Source organism: Bubalus bubalis, chromosome 4, assembly GCF_019923935.1.
Source record: "Bubalus bubalis isolate 160015118507 breed Murrah chromosome 4, NDDB_SH_1, whole genome shotgun sequence".
NCBI lineage: Eukaryota > Metazoa > Chordata > Mammalia > Artiodactyla > Bovidae > Bubalus > Bubalus bubalis.
In genome coordinates, this window is record NC_059160.1 from 62,849,383 (window position 1) to 62,869,083 (window position 19,701).

At 48.4% G+C, this 19,701-nt stretch overlaps 2 protein-coding genes across 2 annotated transcripts in view; one reads left to right on the forward strand and one right to left on the reverse strand.

Moving 5' to 3' along the window:
• Positions 1-554: 554 nt before the first annotated feature.
• Positions 555-10,520, forward strand: GDF11 (growth differentiation factor 11). The gene is made up of 3 exons (XM_006075085.4): positions 555-1,047; positions 6,187-6,584; positions 7,120-10,520. Exons 1-3 carry the CDS (start codon positions 609-611, stop codon positions 7,498-7,500), a joined length of 1,218 nt encoding a protein of 405 aa, XP_006075147.2. The 5' UTR covers positions 555-608; the 3' UTR covers positions 7,501-10,520.
• A 4,233-nt stretch (positions 10,521-14,753) lies between these two features.
• Positions 14,754-19,701, reverse strand: part of LOC102403097 (SAP domain containing ribonucleoprotein) — a 49,540-nt gene continuing 44,592 nt past the window's right edge. Inside the window, exons 10-11 of the mRNA XM_006075083.3 lie at positions 19,096-19,185; positions 14,754-14,976 (exon numbers count right to left, since the gene is read on the reverse strand). Coding sequence (XP_006075145.1) covers positions 14,935-14,976; positions 19,096-19,185 — 132 coding nt within the window. The 3' untranslated portion in view covers positions 14,754-14,934. The remainder of the gene's footprint in view (positions 14,977-19,095; positions 19,186-19,701) is intronic.

Below are 19,701 nucleotides of genomic sequence, written 5' to 3' on the forward strand. Positions count from 1 at the left end.
GTCCTCCACTCATTATGCCTGTCACTTTCCTTCTCTGTCTTTCTAGTTAAGTCTCTCCTCCCAGTGTCTTCCCCCCTCCCCCGACCCTCTTACCCCTGCCTTTGTCTCTCTCATCTCTTCCTCCTGCTCTCTCTATCTCTGTGCCCCTGGTCGGTGTCTACTTGCCCCATTATCTCTCAGGATCCCCTTGGTGTCTCTGACTCTGACTTTCTCTCCCTTCCTCTCCCTCACCCCAGGATCTCTGTCTCTGCCTCTCTCTGAGTCCTCGCTCCCTCCCTCTCTTTTCCTCTGCTCTCTCCGGCTCCCTCTCTCGCCTCGGATGACAGCGCTGCCTCTTTTGTTGGCTCCGCAGCCAATCGCGGCCGCTGACGACACGGGGGCCGGGGCTATAAAGGGCCTGGCCCGGGCTCGGGCCCCCCCAGCCGCCCGCCCCGGCCGCCCGCCCGCCCCGCCCGCGCGCCCGCCGCCCCCGGCCCCCCCGGCCCCCCCTCGGCCGGGCAGCCCCCAATCCCCGCGCCGCCCGGACCCCCTCCTCCCCCTCCCCCCGCCCCCTCCCCGCGGGACTCCGGCGTCCCCGCCCCCCAGTCCTCCCTCCCCTCCCCTCCAGCATGGTGCTCGCGGCCCCGCTGCTGCTGGGCTTCCTGCTCCTCGCCCTGGAGCTGCGGCCCCGGGGGGAGGCGGCCGAGGGCCCCGCGGCGGCGGCGGCGGCGGCGGCGGCGGCGGCGGGGGCCGGGGGGGAGCGCTCAAGCCGGCCGGCCCCGTCCGTGGCGCCCGAGCCCGACGGCTGCCCCGTGTGCGTGTGGCGGCAGCACAGCCGCGAGCTGCGCCTGGAGAGCATCAAGTCGCAGATCTTGAGCAAACTGCGGCTCAAGGAGGCGCCCAACATCAGCCGCGAGGTGGTGAAGCAGCTGCTGCCCAAGGCGCCGCCGCTGCAGCAGATCCTGGACCTGCACGACTTCCAGGGCGACGCGCTGCAGCCCGAGGACTTCCTGGAGGAGGACGAGTACCACGCCACCACCGAGACTGTCATTAGCATGGCTCAGGAGAGTAAGTGGGCGGCGGGGTAGGAGCGGTGGGGTGCTGGCTCCCGCTCCGGCTCCGAGAAAGTGAGCGCCTCCGGCTCCGAAGCGGGGCGCTCCCGGTTGCTCCGGCCGGAAAGCCTTTTCTGCGAAAACTTGATGGATTGGGGGGCGGGGGCTGCTCCACAAGTTTTCCGAGCTGTGGAGATGGGCTGCGGAATTGTGTGCCCGCCCCGCTCCCGGAGGTGAGGGAGCAAACGGAAAGGGTTGCGAGATACCGCTTCCCACCCGTGTTGTGGGGATTCTGCAGCGGAGGGGAAGGGGCGGCAACTCATCCTGAAGGGTCCTGGTGGAGAGGCTGGAGAACAGAATCGGGAGGCTCCGGCACTCGCGCAGTCCCAGCCAGGCTGCCGTGCTCTCCGCCTCTCAATGGACCTGGCACCGACTCACCACCCGTACACCTTGGGCTTTGCAACGCGCCCCTCGGGCTGCCGAAAACCTAGGGCTCCTTAACGCCTCCCAGGAACGAGATCCCGAGCCCTGTATCTCAGCCAGGGCTCAGCAGGCACCCAGCCAGCACTCATTACACCGGGAGCCCTTCTGACACCGGCTCTCCCGAGGGGCCGGGAAAGCGGTGCCTTCTTGGTACTAATAGAGCTCAGAAAACTCAACTCCATGGCGCTGGGGTTAAGGGCACCCATTTGGCAACTCAGACCTTAATGTTGTATCTCATATTCACCCGCCCCTAGCCGCAACCAGAGACTTGAGGAGCGAGAGGAAGACTGAGGGAGGAAAAAAAATTGGTAGGAGGGAGGGGGAACCCAGGCATCCTAGTCCCTGGCCAAACGTAAGATGAACATGTTAATAGACTTGAGCTGCTTTGAAATTTTATGGCCTGGAAAATCCAGGCCAACATTGCCCCCCACCCCCACCCCCACCCCCTGCAACCCCCCAGCTCTCCCTAAGGTCAAATGATGCCCTTTCCCCCTCCCCTGCACTGAGGTGTTCCCCCCACCCACCCCACCCCCAGCAACTCCAGGGAACCAGATCCCCTCATTCCCTTGTGGTTTGGCAAAGTCGCCCCCCTCCGCACCAACTGGTTTTATGGCTCTGAACAGAAGAGGGGGAGACTGGTTTATTGGCAAATGGGTCATAAAAAGCTGAGGGCTGAGGGGAGTCCTAGCGGCCCACCCCCAAGGGAGAGGCACAGGAACCCAGGTGTGCCTCTGGGAGGCTGAGTGCCCAACACTGCCACCAGTTTTTCTGTGACCCTAACTCCACAGTACTTGGTCAGGGTTGTAAAGAAAAGCACATTCAAAGGACTAGGAAACTATCCTGGGGTGGGGAGTGGGAAGGTCTAGGATCTGGTCTTGGGTTCCTCAGTCTCCCTTCTGTTCTTAAGGTTCTGCTTTTATACAAGCGATGGTCAGACTGACTGAGAGCAGAGATGGGGGTTAGAAATCAAGTTAGAAACAAGAGTGGTCGAGGAATTCTGAAGAAGAGTTTGCTGGAAGAAGATGAAGGGTATGGAGGAAAGAGATACTTTGGTCTATGCAGTGCGGGTGTGTGAGGATTTCGAGTGTGAGAGATGGAGCTGTGGACTTCCCCTTGCTCATTCTATCCCTAGCATCTCTTAACCAATAGACCAGAGCCCAGAGATCGCTCTGGTCGCTGGGATGCAGGAAGTGAACAGATGCTGCACACACAGTTTGGGAAATGCAGGTTAGACTCAGGGGGTGGGCAGAAGGGGGAAGGACACCAGCAGGTGGGGTTCCACCTCAGCTTCTACCCTCCAGCCACCCCAGGGCTTGGATAACTAGGGAACCGGGTCTCCAGCCAGGTATTGTACGTCCCCTTTAAGAGACAAGCTGAGCTCTTAAGAGAGGGAGGGGGGAGCCGAGGGGCGGGGAGGGAGAGAGGGGAAAAGGAAAAAGAGACTTTTATAGTCTAATCCCCAGGGACCCGCTTTAATAAGAGACTTGTGCTCTGCTAATCGGGGGAGGTGTTTGTCAGCAGAGATGGCCTCGGCTCCCCTCCCCCTCCCTCCCCTCCCCCAGCCCTCTACCCTGGACCCCAGCCCCCACCTTTCCTAGGCTGCACTGCCTGCCCTAGTTCCCTCCACCCTCTCAGGCTCTCCCACCCCAGCCTCCATCCTGGGAACCCAGCCCCCTTGCCCTTCAGAGAGCCAAGCCCAGCCCCTCAGTTTCTCTCTCTCCTCCCTACACCCAGAGGCCCCTGCCCTCTCTGTCCAACCTCCTGCCCCTAGGCTTTCCAGCCAGGGTAAGGAAAGTGTGTTTGGTGTTTGGGAGTGGGGGGTGTGGGAAGAGGAGGAGGTGGTGAGCAGGGAGGGGGTTGGGCTTTTGCTGAAAATAGTGCAGTGACCTCTCTCCAGACCAGAGCCGCCTACTAAACCTGACCTGCTGCCTGCCACCAACCCGATCAATCCGACACAGATGTGGCTCCTCCCCCTCCCCTTGGGAGCTGGGCTCTGTGTGCACTGGGGACACTCTCAAGCCCCTGGTCCCCTCTGTGACTCTACCTGTTTCTTTGTTCCTCCCCCTGTATTCGTCTATCCTTTCTCCTTGCCCCACTAGTCTTGGCTGCCCACCTCCTTTCAGCTTCCTAACCCCCATTCAACTCCTTTAGCGTCCCTCCTCCTCTCCCAGTGTTCTCCAGCTCCCAAACATATTTCTCCCCCTACCATGATCTTCCCCTCTGCTTCTCTCCTCCACTTCTATCTCTTCTAGATGTGTCTTCATCTCTAAGTCTCTTTTCTTATCTCTCACACTCTCCAGTCTCTCCTTTCTTCTCTTTTCCCTTTTCTTTCTCCGAATGTCTCCATCCTGTCCCCTTGTGGTACCAACTGTCCTCATATCCACTGGGGGAAAAGTGTATGATGATTCCCAGGGGTGAGGATGGGGGTCTCTGCCTGAAGGAACCAAAAGCCTTAGAAGGATGGGGCCCTGGAACCTAGTCCCCCATCACTAAGCCTCGGGTCATGTTTAGGTAGGCATACATGTTTAGAGTTTACAAAACTAACAATAAACCAACTGAGAAACTACTACTATTTTCACATTCTTTATTTAATGCTCAGCACTCCTATGAAGCAAGGATTATTATCTCTAACAATGAGAAGCTTGGTGAATAAGGTCACATATTGGTTAATGAGTCAGGCAGCGATTAAACCCACTTCAATTTTACCAAAGAACAGGGTTTATGCCAGGAAGAACTTTCGAGCACTTGCCTATGTAATTTAAGATGGGGAGCTTAGGGAGTTCATTCAGCATGTAGTTACTGAGCATGGCCTGGTACTGTGGGAGGCAATGAAGCTACAGTGGTGAGCAGTACAGAAGCAGTATCAACACAGTGTCTGCCCTTATGGAGATTAGTCCTTAATGGTGAAGGCAGGCAGGAAAATAAAAACATCTCTATACTGAAATTAGGCATAGTACGCTATTTGGATTGTTGCTTGTCACTGTCCATGTCACCAGCAGCTACCCTGCCCCAGGGACTCTCCTCATCCCTGAAACTCCACTCCCCAAACTGTACCCCATCGCCCCATCACTGAAACTCCAGCCCCATCACTGAAAATCCAGCAGGAGGATAACTGGACCACTGGTGCTCTGGAAGCCTGGAGAAGAACTTAGGGAAAGAAAGCTGCAAAGGAACTTTGTGTCTTGGTTCCTGAACATCTGAAGATCAGTGAGCACTTCCTCCCCATTTCACTTGGAGTATCCTCCTAGTATCTCCTAGGGTGGAGAATGGGGGAATGATTATGAAGCAACAAATGATAAATTCTCCAGGATTATGTAGGCCTGGGCATGATACATACTGGCTTGGACTTCTGATCATCCTTTTATGGCTCTGGAAGTTTATTCCTAGTTCTTCCTCAGGCTATTAAGAGTGATAATAGATATTCATAACCAACAGAAACATGATTTAGGGCATTCCCAACTGAGATTAGAAAAGGGAACTGAGAGGAACTGAAATGGACACAGAAGCAGATATTAAGAATCATCATTTAAACTCAAGAATGGTCAGATTATGGTCCAAAACAAGGGGAAACTGGCCAAAATGTAAAGCTGGGATGTTAATGACTTTTTACAGACTTATTGGCACTGGACTGAAAAACCAAAGGAAGCTCAGAGGAGAGAAGACATTACAGTTGATCTGATTTGTTGAACTTTATTTCTGATGCTTTGGGAAAGTAGGAGAAAAAACCCACAGAGGTAGTTCTTCCCTTTCTTGAAAGTGGAGGCATTAATGGTGAGGAGGAGGAAGCAGCTGAGGGAACTTTTCTCAGGGTCAAGGGATTGAGCAGTTGAGCATGTGTGCACGCGCATGCCCAACTCTGCAACCCCATGAACAGGCTTGCCAGGCTCCTCTGTCCATGGATTTCCCAGACAAGAATACTGGAGTGGGTTGCCACTTCCTTCTCCAGGGTATCTTCCCAGCCCAGCAATCAAACCCTGGTCTCTTGCGTCTCCTGCATTGGCAGGTAGAGCACCACCCGGGAAGCCCAGATACATTGGGAGTGCTTAAGTAGTTCCATTCTTCTGGGTGTATTATTTCTAGTGGGAATGATGCAAGAAGCCTAGATTTGAATTCTGGTTTACTTCATGGAATAAATTTAGTCCTTGCTCCCTATCTGGACCCTGGGTTATCCATTCCCTGAGGTCATCTGTTTTGGGGGAGGCCTGTGCCAGGCTACACCTGGCCACCAGACAAAATAGAGCAGAAATGGGGCAAGGTGACCTGAGGACAGCAGGTGTGGTATGAAGTTTGGCTTTTATGGGGAGCATCAAAGGTTCAGAAAAAGTTGGAGCCCTGTATGCTGTGAAAGTTGGAGGAAGGGAAGACTGCAGGTGAAGAATTCCCCAATAACTACTTTTGCAGCTTACCTGGTAGAGAGGAACCTATGCATTAAGACAAACATTTAAGGAAGGGGTGCAGATTAGTAAGGCCTGATAGAACCATTATCTTACAAGGAGAGCAGGGGGTGCTGTTCTAGGTACCAGTGATGCAACAGTGAAGAAGACAGGCAGGGGAGAAGGGTAAAGAACTGAAAAACACAGACCGAGGAGTCTGAGCAGTCAGTGCCTCCAGGGCTGCTAACCTCCTCCACAAACACTCTTTGCTGATACTGTGCCCCCTTCTCTCTTATCAGCCGACCCTGCGGTGCAGACAGATGGCAGCCCTCTTTGCTGCCATTTCCACTTCAGCCCCAAGGTGATGTTCACAAAGGTACTGAAGGCCCAGCTGTGGGTGTATCTCCGGCCTGTGCCCCGCCCAGCCACAGTCTACTTGCAGATCTTACGCCTGAAACCACTAACTGGGGAAGGGACTGCAGGGGGAGGGGGCGGAGGCCGGCGTCACATCCGTATCCGCTCACTCAAAATTGACCTGCACTCACGCTCCGGCCACTGGCAAAGCATCGACTTCAAGCAAGTACTACACAGCTGGTTCCGCCAGCCACAGAGCAACTGGGGCATCGAGATCAACGCCTTCGATCCTAGTGGCACAGACCTGGCTGTCACCTCCCTGGGGCCGGGAGCTGAGGGGCTGGTGAGCAGGGAGCCTGAGATACTGGCAGATATGTATAACCTGGCCCTGAGGAGGTGGGGTGTTGGAAATGGTAGAGCAGGAATGTAAAGGGGGTTAGGGACCAGCATGATTTTTCTAGGCCTGGAGCTGACTCTAGAGGGGTTAGGTGGTGGTGGTGATGGTGGTAATAGGGTGATACCAGTTTTCAGAGATCCAAGGCAGGCCAACAGTTGAAAACTGTATTTGGGGTGAAGGTGTGAGTTAATAAATTCACAGGACAACAAAGATGGGCTGTTGTTGAGACCTTGGGCCAAGGGGCTGATGAGGGTCAGGTTGCCAAGAGAGATAGAATTAGGGAAGGTGAGTTTAGGGAGACATGGCTAGCTGGCAAGAAAAGTGGGTAGAAAACAGGGGTTGGGGAGGGGAGCACTGGAGAAGCTGAGAAATCACTTGGTCTCTGTTCTCCTGCCCCTACTGAGGGGCAGGTGAGAAGAAACAGGGAGTAAGAGCTCCTCGAGGCTCTATTACATCTCTTTCTCCTCTCCCTCACCCCCAGCATCCTTTTATGGAGCTTCGAGTCCTAGAGAACACAAAACGGTCCCGGCGGAACCTGGGCCTGGACTGCGATGAACATTCAAGTGAGTCCCGCTGTTGCCGCTACCCCCTCACTGTGGACTTTGAGGCTTTTGGCTGGGACTGGATCATCGCTCCTAAACGCTACAAGGCCAACTACTGCTCCGGCCAGTGCGAGTACATGTTTATGCAAAAGTATCCGCACACCCACTTGGTGCAACAGGCTAACCCAAGAGGCTCTGCGGGGCCCTGCTGCACACCCACCAAGATGTCCCCAATCAACATGCTCTACTTCAATGACAAGCAGCAGATTATCTACGGCAAGATCCCTGGCATGGTGGTGGACCGCTGTGGCTGCTCCTAAGGTGGGGGACAGCGGATGCCTCCCCAACAGACCCTGCCCCTAGACTCCCCCAGCCCTGACCCCCTGCTCCCCAGGCCCTAGAGCTCCCTCCACCTCTTCAGATGTAACATCACACCTTGTTCCCTGCCCACACGGTGTGCAATACAACCGAGGGAAGCAGGTAGGGGATTGAGGGATGAGGGGTTTGGGGGAAAGGGGGGAGAGGAGGGGCATGGTCAGGTGGGGAATGTTTGAGGTGAGAAGGTTTGACAAGAAGACAGAGAGACGTAGAGACAGAGGTAGAGCAGAGGGATAGAGACAGAGGAACAAAAAGCAGCAGTGAGAAGGCAAAGGGATAGAGATGCAGGAGAGACAGAGACTAGGCAGAGATAACCACGAGAAAGAGACAGAAGTGGAGTACTAAGAGAAAGCCCCACGCCAAGCCTCCTTTCTTCCACTGGCAAGGTGAGGGGCTTGGTGTGGCTGGGGAGGTCCCCTGACTACCATTCTCAGTAAGAGAGGAAATCAAAATCCATTCTTAGCTTCTTCTCTTTCTCCCTCCAGCAGTGGCTGGGGGAAGGGAAGTGAGGGCAGGGGCAAAAGTGAGGATCTGGGAATTTTATTTATTTATTTATTATGACTTTTCATTTTTTGGTATTTCATTTTTTGGTATTTGGCTTTACTTAAATAGATGGGCCCCTGCCCACTGTGCCCCATTTGTACCTTATTCCCCAAACCCTGTTCTCCCTCAATACTCACCTACTTAAGCACTTGTTTAAAGCTTCCAGGGTTGAGAATGGGAGTAGAGGGCAAGAGGGCTGACATGGAAGTTTCCAACCCCAAATCACCCTACTTAAACTTCCTGAGCCAAACGGGTTGAACTGAATTCCAGCAGTCACAGAAATGGTAAGAGGTTAGGGTTTAGGAGCTGCGGGGGGGTGGGGTCGGGGTCGGGGGAGGGCGGGAGGGAGGGGCTCAACATCCAGGATCTGTATGAGAGCCACAGAACTAACCCTCAGGTCTACCCTCTCCGTACTGACTTCCTTAGGCAGAGGTGTGGCCTGCTTATGCCCAAATTCCCCCCAGCCAAGAGAGAGACCAAAGAGCCTGCGGAATGCCTCTGCTCCCTGCCTCTATCTTCAGGACCATAAAAAGAAGAGTAGAGACAGCCGAGTCCCCAGGTCTGCGAAGGGTCAGGAGGGGTCAAGAAAGGAGTAGGGAGGCTGAAGGATACAGGGCATTTGAATCCAAATCACTGCTCTGGGCTAGGGAATAGAGCCAGCAGACAGAGGTGGAAGGGATTCTGGAAGGGGGACCTTTCAGTCCCCCAATCCCAAAGCTCAGGGTGGAAGGGGGTAGAACAAGGGAGCAGAGTGTCTATAATTATTTTTATCTTTTATTTTTGGAATCTAGCAGTACCTGGCAGCAGGGAGGGGATGATACGGTGGGGAAAAGCATCTGCCAAGGCCAGTTAGAGCAGAGGTTGGGAAGGATGGAGACTTCCTGCTTTGGAAAGCTGGAAAGCAGGCAGGGACTGGTTGCCACTGCAGGTCACTAGCTGGGCCTATTCATTCCTTTCACAATCCTGACCCATCCTCCTCTGGACTCACTGTGCCTCAGTTTCTTCCCCTCGATGGAACGAGAAAATAGCAGCACCCGCCACAGCCAAGAGATGAATTCTGAGCACTTACCACGGGCACTTTATGGACATAAAATACCTCTCGCTGTGGGACAGATAACCAGGGCACCAGAGTAGTGGTGAAGAGATGTGAGGCTTAGAGGAGTCACAGGCTTCAGAGTACAAGTTCCCCTCTGCCTCCCAGCTGGACAGTGCCTGACACCAAGGAGCTGAGAACCTTCTGATCCATACCCTATCCATACCTCACCTCCAGACGTCTTGGCTCCAGGCAGGAGCCTACAGGATGTCAGGAGTGGAGGGGGAAAGAACGTTCAGCAAAACGCACTCTGAGTACAGCATCAGTCATGGGTCTGACGCAAACAATACAGAACACAAGTAAAACCTGAGCTGGAAAGCTGACCTGGAAGGCTTGTTCCTCCCGAGAGCATGACTTTCCTGCCTGGCCCAGCTGGTGGAAGGGGCAAAGGTATGTAACCACCCTTGGAAAGGTGATGGTGGTGAATTTTGGCATCTTACTCCCATTCCCATAGTGAAAAAGTCAGATGAGGTATTTTGGTGCAGGAGTGGGCAAGGGCTCATTTCAACTTGCCTCCTCCTGTGCAGCAGCAGTATGACCCCCTCTTTCTCCTCTCTGGCCCTGTTCTTCATCACTCCTTCTGCTCCAATCTTGGAGAACAAGATGCACCTGACCACCAACACCATTCACATTTCCTTGGTGGGAAGAAAGAAACAGAGAAGTGAAGAACAGAAGATGCCTCCTCCAAGGTCAAATGCCCATGTCTCTTGATCTTGGCACAGGGTGGGAATTGGGCAATAGGCATCAGGTGACTTCCCTCTACAAATTCTAAAGAGCTGGGGCAGTAGACTTGGAGACACTTAGAATATGCCCCTTTAATGCCACCAAATAAAGACCTTTGGGGGAAGGTCGTTCTCTTATGACCATAAACCTATGAGTTGAAGTCTCATTCCCCGGGTCTTCCTCACCCCCAAAGAGGCATGGGGTAAAGAGGCTTGGGGGCATAGCCCAGCAAACTAGTGGGAACTAGTACCCCCTCTCACCTTACGACATGTGTGGACCTGGCCAGTGCCCCTCTGATCATAATTAGTGTAATTATTATTTACTTTGTGTATTTGTTACACCGTGTGTGTGATTGCCTTTGTTTGTTAAGGGTGTCTGAGGAGTATGGGGCTGACAGGGGCACTGGAATGCCGGGAAAGGACCTCTTCACTGAGATCAAGGCTTCCTGAAGGGAACCATTGCAAAAAGGCCATCAGGCAGTTTTCAAGTTATGTGACAGAGGGCAAAGATGGCCATAGGGTGCTCTGAGTTTTGGGATGGTCACATGACACAATCCAGCACTTGAACCTGAAAAAAGAAAAATAAAAGCAGTCAAAGAATTTAGAATTCAGCGTTAAGCTCTTCTCCCTAATCAAGCGCCATGTTTACACCTCGGAGACCAGGAAGCAGAGGATCTGAGGGAAAATGAAACTTTGTGCTTAAGGAGTAAGAAGATGGGGGTCTTTGGGATGAGAGCTGGGGCTTGCAGCCAAGGAAGGCTGGGCAGAGGATGGGAAAGAAAGGGAACCTAGACCAACTCTTCACTGGAGGCTTGATCCTGAACAGTCCCAAAGATTACAAAACCCTCTCCCAGCCTCCACAGAGCAGATCTAAGTCCTCTTGAGATATGATTTAGATAATATCTATCCTATTTTCCTGAAGTTCCCTGACCCTAGGTTTCCTCAACACAATTTCAACAAAATCCACAAAACCAACCCAACTTTGAACTTCCGGTGTTCCAAGAATGGTTAAGCATCTTAAATACTTTCATTCTACTATAAAAATGTCTCCCATGTCCCTGGAGCACACTTCCCAGGGCATACAAATTGGTGGGGGTGGGGGGGAGTAGCAAAAGAATCCTGCCTGTAACTGCAAGTAGGAAAGTTCCTGTGACGTCAATCTGACCCAGAATGGGGCACAATATGGGTTCAGTGTGCCCTGTGCTTTCCCTACCCTGTCAGTTCTGTCAGCAGACTGACCCCACCTCGGACCAACTACCAAGCTCAGGGAGGACTGAAGTGCTACACTGTGTTCTCCCCACCAGGAGCTGCTTTATCCACACCTACCCTCACTTTGCCCCAGGTAAAAACAGATCCCCCACCCTGCCCAAGGTTCACTGTTTCCTACCTTGAGAGAACACCAAGAAGTTACAAGATGATATTTACCCTCAAACATCTGCAACCTAATGGATGAGTAGCTACCCTATACTTTGTCTCTGCCCACATCAGGGGCCCCAAGCTAAAAACCAGCAGATAGGGGCATTTACAGCTTCTGGTGTATGGTGGGGCAGAAGCCGGGAAGTCAATGCGCCAGCCACAAAGCCAGCTTTCTTGTCAGTGAGCTCGGTGTAAGGGAACAACTGGGACAACTCCTACCTATTCTCACTCTCAGAATCCCCCAAAGCATTTGCGTATGTGGTATGCACACACATGCACTCTCAAACTAGTACACTCAGCCCCTACCCTCTAGCTGTAACTTATTCAGGAAAAAGAAAGTACTTCTACTATAAATCACCAAGTAAAATTAAGAGCTAATGATTACTGAATTACTCTACAATATATGATAAGCAAACCGTGCTCCTTACATAAATATGACAGTATCAGTTCTCACAGCAACCTTCACAATAAGGTTGCTATTGGCACAGAATCGAAGAGTCAAGAATGATTAAATAATTTGCCCAGGGTCTTGGAGCCAGTTGAGCTAGTGTGGCAGAACAAGGAATTATACCGAAGTAGTTGCTATACAATATTTCATTCTATTAATAGTGATATGAGAGAGAGAAAAATTAAAAGCAGGGATAACTGAGAAAGGAAAAGAAATAAAGAGAAAGCTAGAAGTACTTTAGGCTCAATGGAAGTCCAAAATCGCAAAACTTGGTATTTTTCAGTCCCTTTGGAAGGAAATACAAGAAGAGTGTGTTGACATGTTGCGAGAGAGGGGGACATTAGATTTTGGTGGAGTCCAATAATCAGAGATGAGTAACACTGTCAGGGGGTCCTCATGAAAGAGAACAGGGAAAAACATTTATTATAGAATACATTCTTATATTCTTATTTATATTAGGTCTTTCCTTCCACCTGATCTGTTTCTCATGTCAGACATGGCAACAAGACTCAACACCAAGAAGTGCTGTTATTTGCATCTTCCTTCCTTATAGCCCTCACCCCCACAGAAGCTTCTAGCCTTGTATCTTCAGAAGTAAATTCCCAGGATTTGGGGTGGGGGGAAGGGTGGTTTATAGTGATGGTGGAGAAAAACAGAGTGATCCTAGAGAACCATAAAAAGGTGCAGATTTACAGCGGAGGAAGCTGGCTCTCTCCGCATCTTTTATAGACTCCCTCATTAAGAGCTTCCAGGTATGCAGAGAATGTCACAGCTTCAAAACAGGGAAAAGCAGCCTGGAGTTAGCCAACTACATCTGGATCCTGGATTAGCTACACTAAAGAGACTGGAGGATAGGAAGGAAGGGTACTTGGATCCCAGATAAAGAACTGCAAGGCTGGATGCCTGTTCTGCTTCTCAAAGAACTTACTATTTTAGGACTGAATTAGTAAAAATCGTAGGGATCCTGAACTAGTCATGCTCAGAAAGTATATATGGAATGATTAGTGAGACAGGAAGAGGAGGATTTGGTGATCAGGCTTGGAAGTGAGAGACTTCTGACCAACATAAGAACAGCTGCTGAAATAGGATGAAAAAGGCTAGTAAAAAACCCACACAAACCTGATGAGCAATTCTGGGCTTCCCTGGTAGCTCAGCTGGTAAAGAACCCACCTGCAATCCTGGAAACCTGAGTTTTATCCCTGGGTTGGGAAGATTCCCTGGAAAAGGGAATGGCTACCCACTCCAGTATTTTGGCCTGGAAAATTCCATGGACTGTATAGCCCACGGAGTTGCAAAGAGTCAGACATGACTGAGCGACTTTCACACACAGCTGTGTCAAAAATATGGGGAAAGTGAGTTAAGTATGGAGAAGAATGATTAGGCTTCAGGAAGAGAATCCAGGGGACAGAGGATGGGGGTGCAGAGTCTGAATACCTTTCTGGAACATTACAGAGGATAAGGAGACAAAGTGAAGAAAACTTCTGAAGGACTTAGTGCTCCACTCCATGAGCATCTGCTCTATTCTTTTCTCTCTTATTTTGGGTAGAAAACCCTTACTGAATCTATAATCTCTGTAAAGATACAAAACTGAACTAATTCTCTCTCTGGTTCCATTTTCAGAGAGTGAAAGAGGAAAAGCTAGCTTTAGGATCAGGGCCTAAAGAAAAGGGAAGCAGACAGTAGAGCCCAAGAGAGAAGAGGAGGAAGTTATTAATCAACCTTCCCTTTTGCGCATTTCTCCAAAGTCTTAGAATGGGGCAAAATTCACAACAAATGGGCAGTCTTTGCATCTGCTCCCCAAGACACCATTTTTCCTAAAGCATCTAAACTTAGGTCCCTGTCCTCCAGGAACTAAAGAGACTTTGTGAAAAGAGGTTCTTGTTAGGAAGGTGATCAAACATTATTCTTCTATTAATTATAAAACCAGACAGAGGTGTTAGTAGAAACGGGAACAATGAATTAATTACACCACAGCAACATGAGATCTGGTCATGAAACCAGCGTCTTCAGGTAAGGTCCCAGGTTCTTAAGTTTTACTACCAAAACCCAAACAAAGCCCAACCTTATATAGATGTATAGTATTAAAGATTAAAAGGAGAAACCCTATACCAACATGTCCAAAAAGATTAAGTATTAGGTCTCAGATCTACATGAAATTCAAATGCAGATAAGCAACCCTGCTTAGGGAGAGCCAAATCCTAAGTAGGAGGCTTGGCAAGGAAAATGGATTTTAGTAATATCCAAGAAAAACTGCCACCAAAACTGCAAAAGCATAGTTCTGCAACAGAAAACAAACTAAACTAGTGTAGGGCTTGATCAGAAAATAGAAGGCTCTAGTCTACAGCTTATGTTCCCAACAATCTAGGCAATACTTTTTAACACCTCTGACATCCTGTCATACTCTGAATCCCTACACACTTGCTTATATTTCTGAGGGGTACCCAGCCAAACTGCTTTCCTGAACTGCATGACCAATAGGATTCCACATGTTGGCTTCAAATGCAACCAGTTAAGTCACTCTTGAAATTAGGGTCTTGCCAGACTCCAGAATAGGCACTCTACATTCTGTAATAGACCACCAATCTCTAGCCCTAGTGTTTATATACTTTGCACCTCCTAAAACCTACAGTATTGTATTTTATTCTAATGAGTCATTTCAACCTGTTGAAGCAAAAATTAATGGTGAAACTTGGCCTCTTCATGGAGAATAAAGAAGTAAAAGGATGCCTGTGAGTATGAGAGAAGGAAATAAATAGGCTTAAAGGCACATACTCAATCCTTTTCCTCATTCTCTTTTCTAAAGGATAAAGGCATTATTGCTAATTCTCTATATTTGGTGAATATCTCCTTATCTGGTCTAATCTGGCTCTAAGAACTCAAAGGAGCACCTGAGAAAACACATTGTTCTTTTTTCTATTTTTTTTTTATTAACAAGCAAAATAATAATTAAAAAACAACACAACAACAAAACCCTTAAAGTTGGAACTGCAATTAGTCAAACTGCTGCTGGAGTTCACAGATGTACCCAGGGTACATGCTCCCTCATTGCAAGGCAGGACCTAGGCACATAACTGTGCATTTAGGTATATATGTGACCAGGAAGAGTCAAAGAGGTGGAAACCACTGGAGAACAGAAAGCATCAAAAACTTTTCATCAGGCAATTCCAAAGCGCTCTGCTCTTTTCCTCTTCTTTGCCTATAAAGAAGCAAGAAGAAAAAAATTAGATTGCAAGACAACAGTGGCTCAGGTTCCTGGCTGCTTTAATCCAAACTCACATGGACTATCACAAGGTCCAAGAAGGAGGGAAGGCCACGCTTAAGCTGGCAGCCAGAGATTTAATGTCTAAATCTCTCTTATCCACTTAGGGCAGTTTGGTGGAAGGTGGTGGGGGTTGGGTGGGGGGGAGGAGGAAGAAAAGAAGAGTGCTAGAAAAGCCAAGATTCCAAAAGGAGAGAGGGCCACTCAGCTGTACAGCTGTTAGCCTGGAAACAATGGATCCTTCAACAGGCTGGGGAAAGTCTTCCAGTAAGTGGGGAAATGGAAAATTTCAAAGCACAAAAGGCTGACCAACACTGTATCATGAAGAATGTGAAGCGGATGCCCTTCTGGGCAATTAGGCCCAATCAGGAACTACTTCTTAGGCCTCCAAATCCATAGATAAATCTTCAATGATAACAGAATAAATGTGGGTGGGGGCCACCCCAACATGGATCTTTTAAAGGAGTCAGTGTTGGAGAGAGGGCACAAAATGGATAGAGGAAGAGAAAGATATTTTTCTTCTGTAAGTGACTCACGAAATAGTACGAGTTCTCACTCTAACCACTGTCCCCAGCAAAGAAGGAGCTTTCCCAAAATTCCATTCAGAGGTTTAATTTAGATTAAAAAGAAAAGCTGATCGTGATGAACGTTTTCTGGGGCTTTGTTGGCTTCCTGGTGTTCTGGTTCATCCCTAAAGGTCCCAACTGAGAAGTTACCATCACTATGTTGGTGATCTGTTCAGTATGCTGCTACCTCTTTTGGCTGATTGCAATTCTGGCTCAACTCAACCCTTTCTTTAGACCATAGCTGATAAATGAAACCATCTGGTACCTCAAGTATCACTGGCCTCGAGGAAGAAGACCTGTTTGTTTGCCAGTGCTCAGTCACTGAGGTCAGGAAGAGAACTCCTCTAGATGTAAAATCACCTTCATATCCAAGCTAACTTCCTTAACACATCCACTTTGGCAATCAGCTGCCTTAAACGTTCACACAACATTTGAATATCTTATTTTACAATGTGGTATTTTTTTCCTGTCGTCTTTTTTACACTTTGATGAATGATGTGCCTATTTAATCTAAACTGTACTGCTTCTATAAAATGTTTATGCCCTCTTCCAAGATTTAAAGTGCTGTTCTTCTGAGAAATAATGTCACTCTCTCCTTGGAATCTGTGGATTTGAAGATGGCTCCTGTCTGCTCACAACATAAGAATCAGCAGTGGTAAAAACTGTTGTATGACAGACTCTGGTGGGGCAGTCAGTAGGAGAACATGTTCAGAGGGGAAATCTGTCCCACCAGAATTATACCAATGTATTTAATATATTATACTTTTGTCAGGATGAATTTCTTATTTCTGCCATCTTTTGGAATACATTATTTTTCTGCCTTCTATGGGGAAGAAAAGAAAAGTGGGCCTTCCCTGGTGGTCCAGTAGTTAAGGTTCCATGCTTCCAATGCAGTGGGCATAGGTTCAATCCCTAGTCAGGGAACTAAGATTCAACATCCTGTATGGTCAGATCAGATCAGATCAGTCGCTCAGTCGTGTCCAACTCTTTGCGACCCCATGAATCGCAGCACACCAGGCCTCCCTGTCCATCACCAACTCCCGGAGTTCACTCAGACTCACGTCCATCGAGTCAGTGATGCCATCCAGCCATCTCATCCTCTGTCGTCCCCTTCTCCTCCTGCCCCCAATCCCTCCCAGCATCAGTCTTTTCCAATGAGTCAACTCTTCGCATGAGGTGGCCAAAGTACTGGAGTTCTGTATGGTACAAGGCCAAAAAAAAAAAAAAAAGCTAAGTGCATATAAGCCCAGCCCACTGCACCTGGATTACCGATACAATTCTTTGGAATCATATTAAAGTCATCTGGTTCATATAAACTCCATCAGCCTCAAACGTTACTACTCCCTTACAAACACTAACTCTCCCAATAAAAGCCATTATTCTTTTCTTCTCAATGAAATCCTCATCTGCCTTATCTTGGAGGTCAAATGTACCAACTCAGTGGGCATGCCTGAATTAACAATAGTTTTCTTGGCAAAGAGGGAGTAATTTTTTTTTAATTAATTTATTTAAGGCAGCACCAAGTCTGTTGCCACATGCATGGTATTTCTCGAGTTGTAGTGAGTAGGGGCTACTCTCTAGTTGCAGTGCATGGGCTTTTCTCTGCAGAGGCTTCTCTTGTAGTGGATCATGGGCTCTAGGCACATGGGCTTCAGTTGTTGAGGCGCACCAGCTTGGTGCTCTGTGGCATGTTGGGATCTTCCCAGATCAGGGATAAAACCCATGTCCCCTGAACTGGCAGGCAGATTCTTAACCACTGGACCACAAGGAAAGTCCCAAAGAGGGGGTAATTTTAACCAGAATTAAAACAAGTCTAAGTTTATTTCTAGCTCATCCTGGCAAGTCAGTAAGCAGGCAGACATTTACTTACAACAGGTAATGCTTTATTTTGAATTAGCAGCACAAAGAATGCAAACTCTAAGTTTTTTCTTAATGAAGAATGTAAACTGATCTGATTCTGAAATTTTCAGTTTATTACAAAACTGACCCTGATATTTATTCATAGGGACCATATGATTTTGAGTGTGTAAGATAACAGATTTAAAGAGGTCATCTCTAGAGATAAATGGAAAGAAATTTGGATTAAATGGAAGAAGCAACATTTGAAATTCCTCACCAGCTAAGAAGTTTCTATCATTATTTTAACTGTTCATGCACACCTATGCTGACACTTGGTTTCTATTATAGATACTCTCAAACCAGCAAATCATTATTGTCTGTCAATGCCCTGAGCAGTCTGCCAATGCTCAGTCTCAATGAATGTTACTCCAAAGAATGTTGGTATATGGATGCATGCTACTGCTACTGCTAAGTCACTTCAGTCGTGTCCAACTCTGTGTGACCCCATAGACAGCAGCCCACCAGGCTCCCCCGTCCCTGGGATTCTCCAGGCAAGAACACTGGAGTGGGTTGCCATTTCCTTCTCCAATGCATGAAAGTGAAAAGTGAAAGTGAAGTCGCTCAGTAGTGTCCAACCCTCAGCGACCCCATGGACTGCAGCCTACCAGGCTCCTCCATCCATGGGATTTTCCAGGCAGAAGTACTGGAGTGGGGTGCCATTGCCTTCTCCGATATGGATGCATACGTCCTAACAAACAAAAGCTGTTCTTTCATTTTCAGAAACCATATGTAAAGAAAATGATAATAACAAGAAGTCTCATTTGACGACTTCCCCAGTGGTCCAGTGTTTACAGACTGTGCTTCCAATGCAGGGGGAGTGGGTTTAACCCCTGGTGAAGGAACTAAGATCCCACATGTGGTGCAATGCAGCCAATAACAAATTAAAAAAAAAAAGTCCCATTTGACCCCAACTGTTCTATTTCAGATTGGAGAAGGAAATGGCAACCCACTCCAGTGTTCTTGCCTGGAGAATCCCAGGGACAGCAGAGCCTGGTGGGCTGCCGTCTATGGGGTCGCAAAGAGTCGGACACGACTGAAGTGACTTAGCAGTCCTATTTCAGAGGCATGTTAGGCACAATGATATTTGTGTCTGGGTTGAATATGGTGGCATTAAATGATGAAAGAAATCTGCTTGGAGATAATTAGAGATATTGCTACTTACTAAATAATTAACATGACAAACACTGTCAAACATTTTATGCAGAATCACTTCATGATTAAAATACTGCTTCGAGGTAGGTTTTATTATCTCCCCCTTCCAGATGATGAACCTGAGATTCAAAAAGTTACTATAACTTATAAGTAATATATTGTAATACCAAGTGGCAGAGTCACTTAACCAAGTTTACCTGATTCAAAATCTTGTGCTCTTTCCTACTAGGTTAACTAACTGGCTCTAACAGTAGATTACTAAAGTATACTGCTGGAATTCAGTAGGGTCACTTTATCCAAAAAACAGATATCAAGCAAAGGACCAAAAATCTTGTCATTTAGGCACCTAAGAAGTAGCAGGGAAATAAAACATTTCTCCATTCTGTTTGTCTTCATTTTCCATTCAAAGGCCCTGTGAAGCATTCCAGGTATATTTTACCTCTGTATCCTCTGTGGTTCCTGTTCCAGCTGAACTTGTGACAATCCCAAATCGCTCCTTCCTCTTTTTCAGCTTTTCGTCATCCTCCGACTGTTCAGGGACAAAGAAAAGGGTTGAAACAAGCTAGCCTCCATTCACAAGACAAATACCAGTGAAATTTATAGTTTATTGATTATATGCTGGCCAACCTTGTGTTAAGAACTAAGGATCACACAAACAGAAAAAAAACAGGAAACTGAACAAGCTAGCCTATAGCATATTGTCCCTAGAATGACTAAAAATGGCAACCCACTCCAGTATTCTTGCCTGGGAAATCCCATAGACAGAGGAGTCAGGCGGGCTACAGTCCAGGGGGTCACAAGAGAGTCAGACACGACTTAGCGACTAAAACAACAATTCTCCTATAGCATTTTAAAGCTACTATTCACATCCAGCACTGCTCAATGTCAGAATCTCATATATATATTATATTCCCATCAGGACCTAAACCCTGCCACTTTATCCAACTTTAACAGCTATTTTCTCCTGTTCCACCTTCTTCTCATAGCCTGTCACCAGTAATCAAAAGCCCAGTCCTAAGATTAGAAACATCTAAAAGTAGGTGGC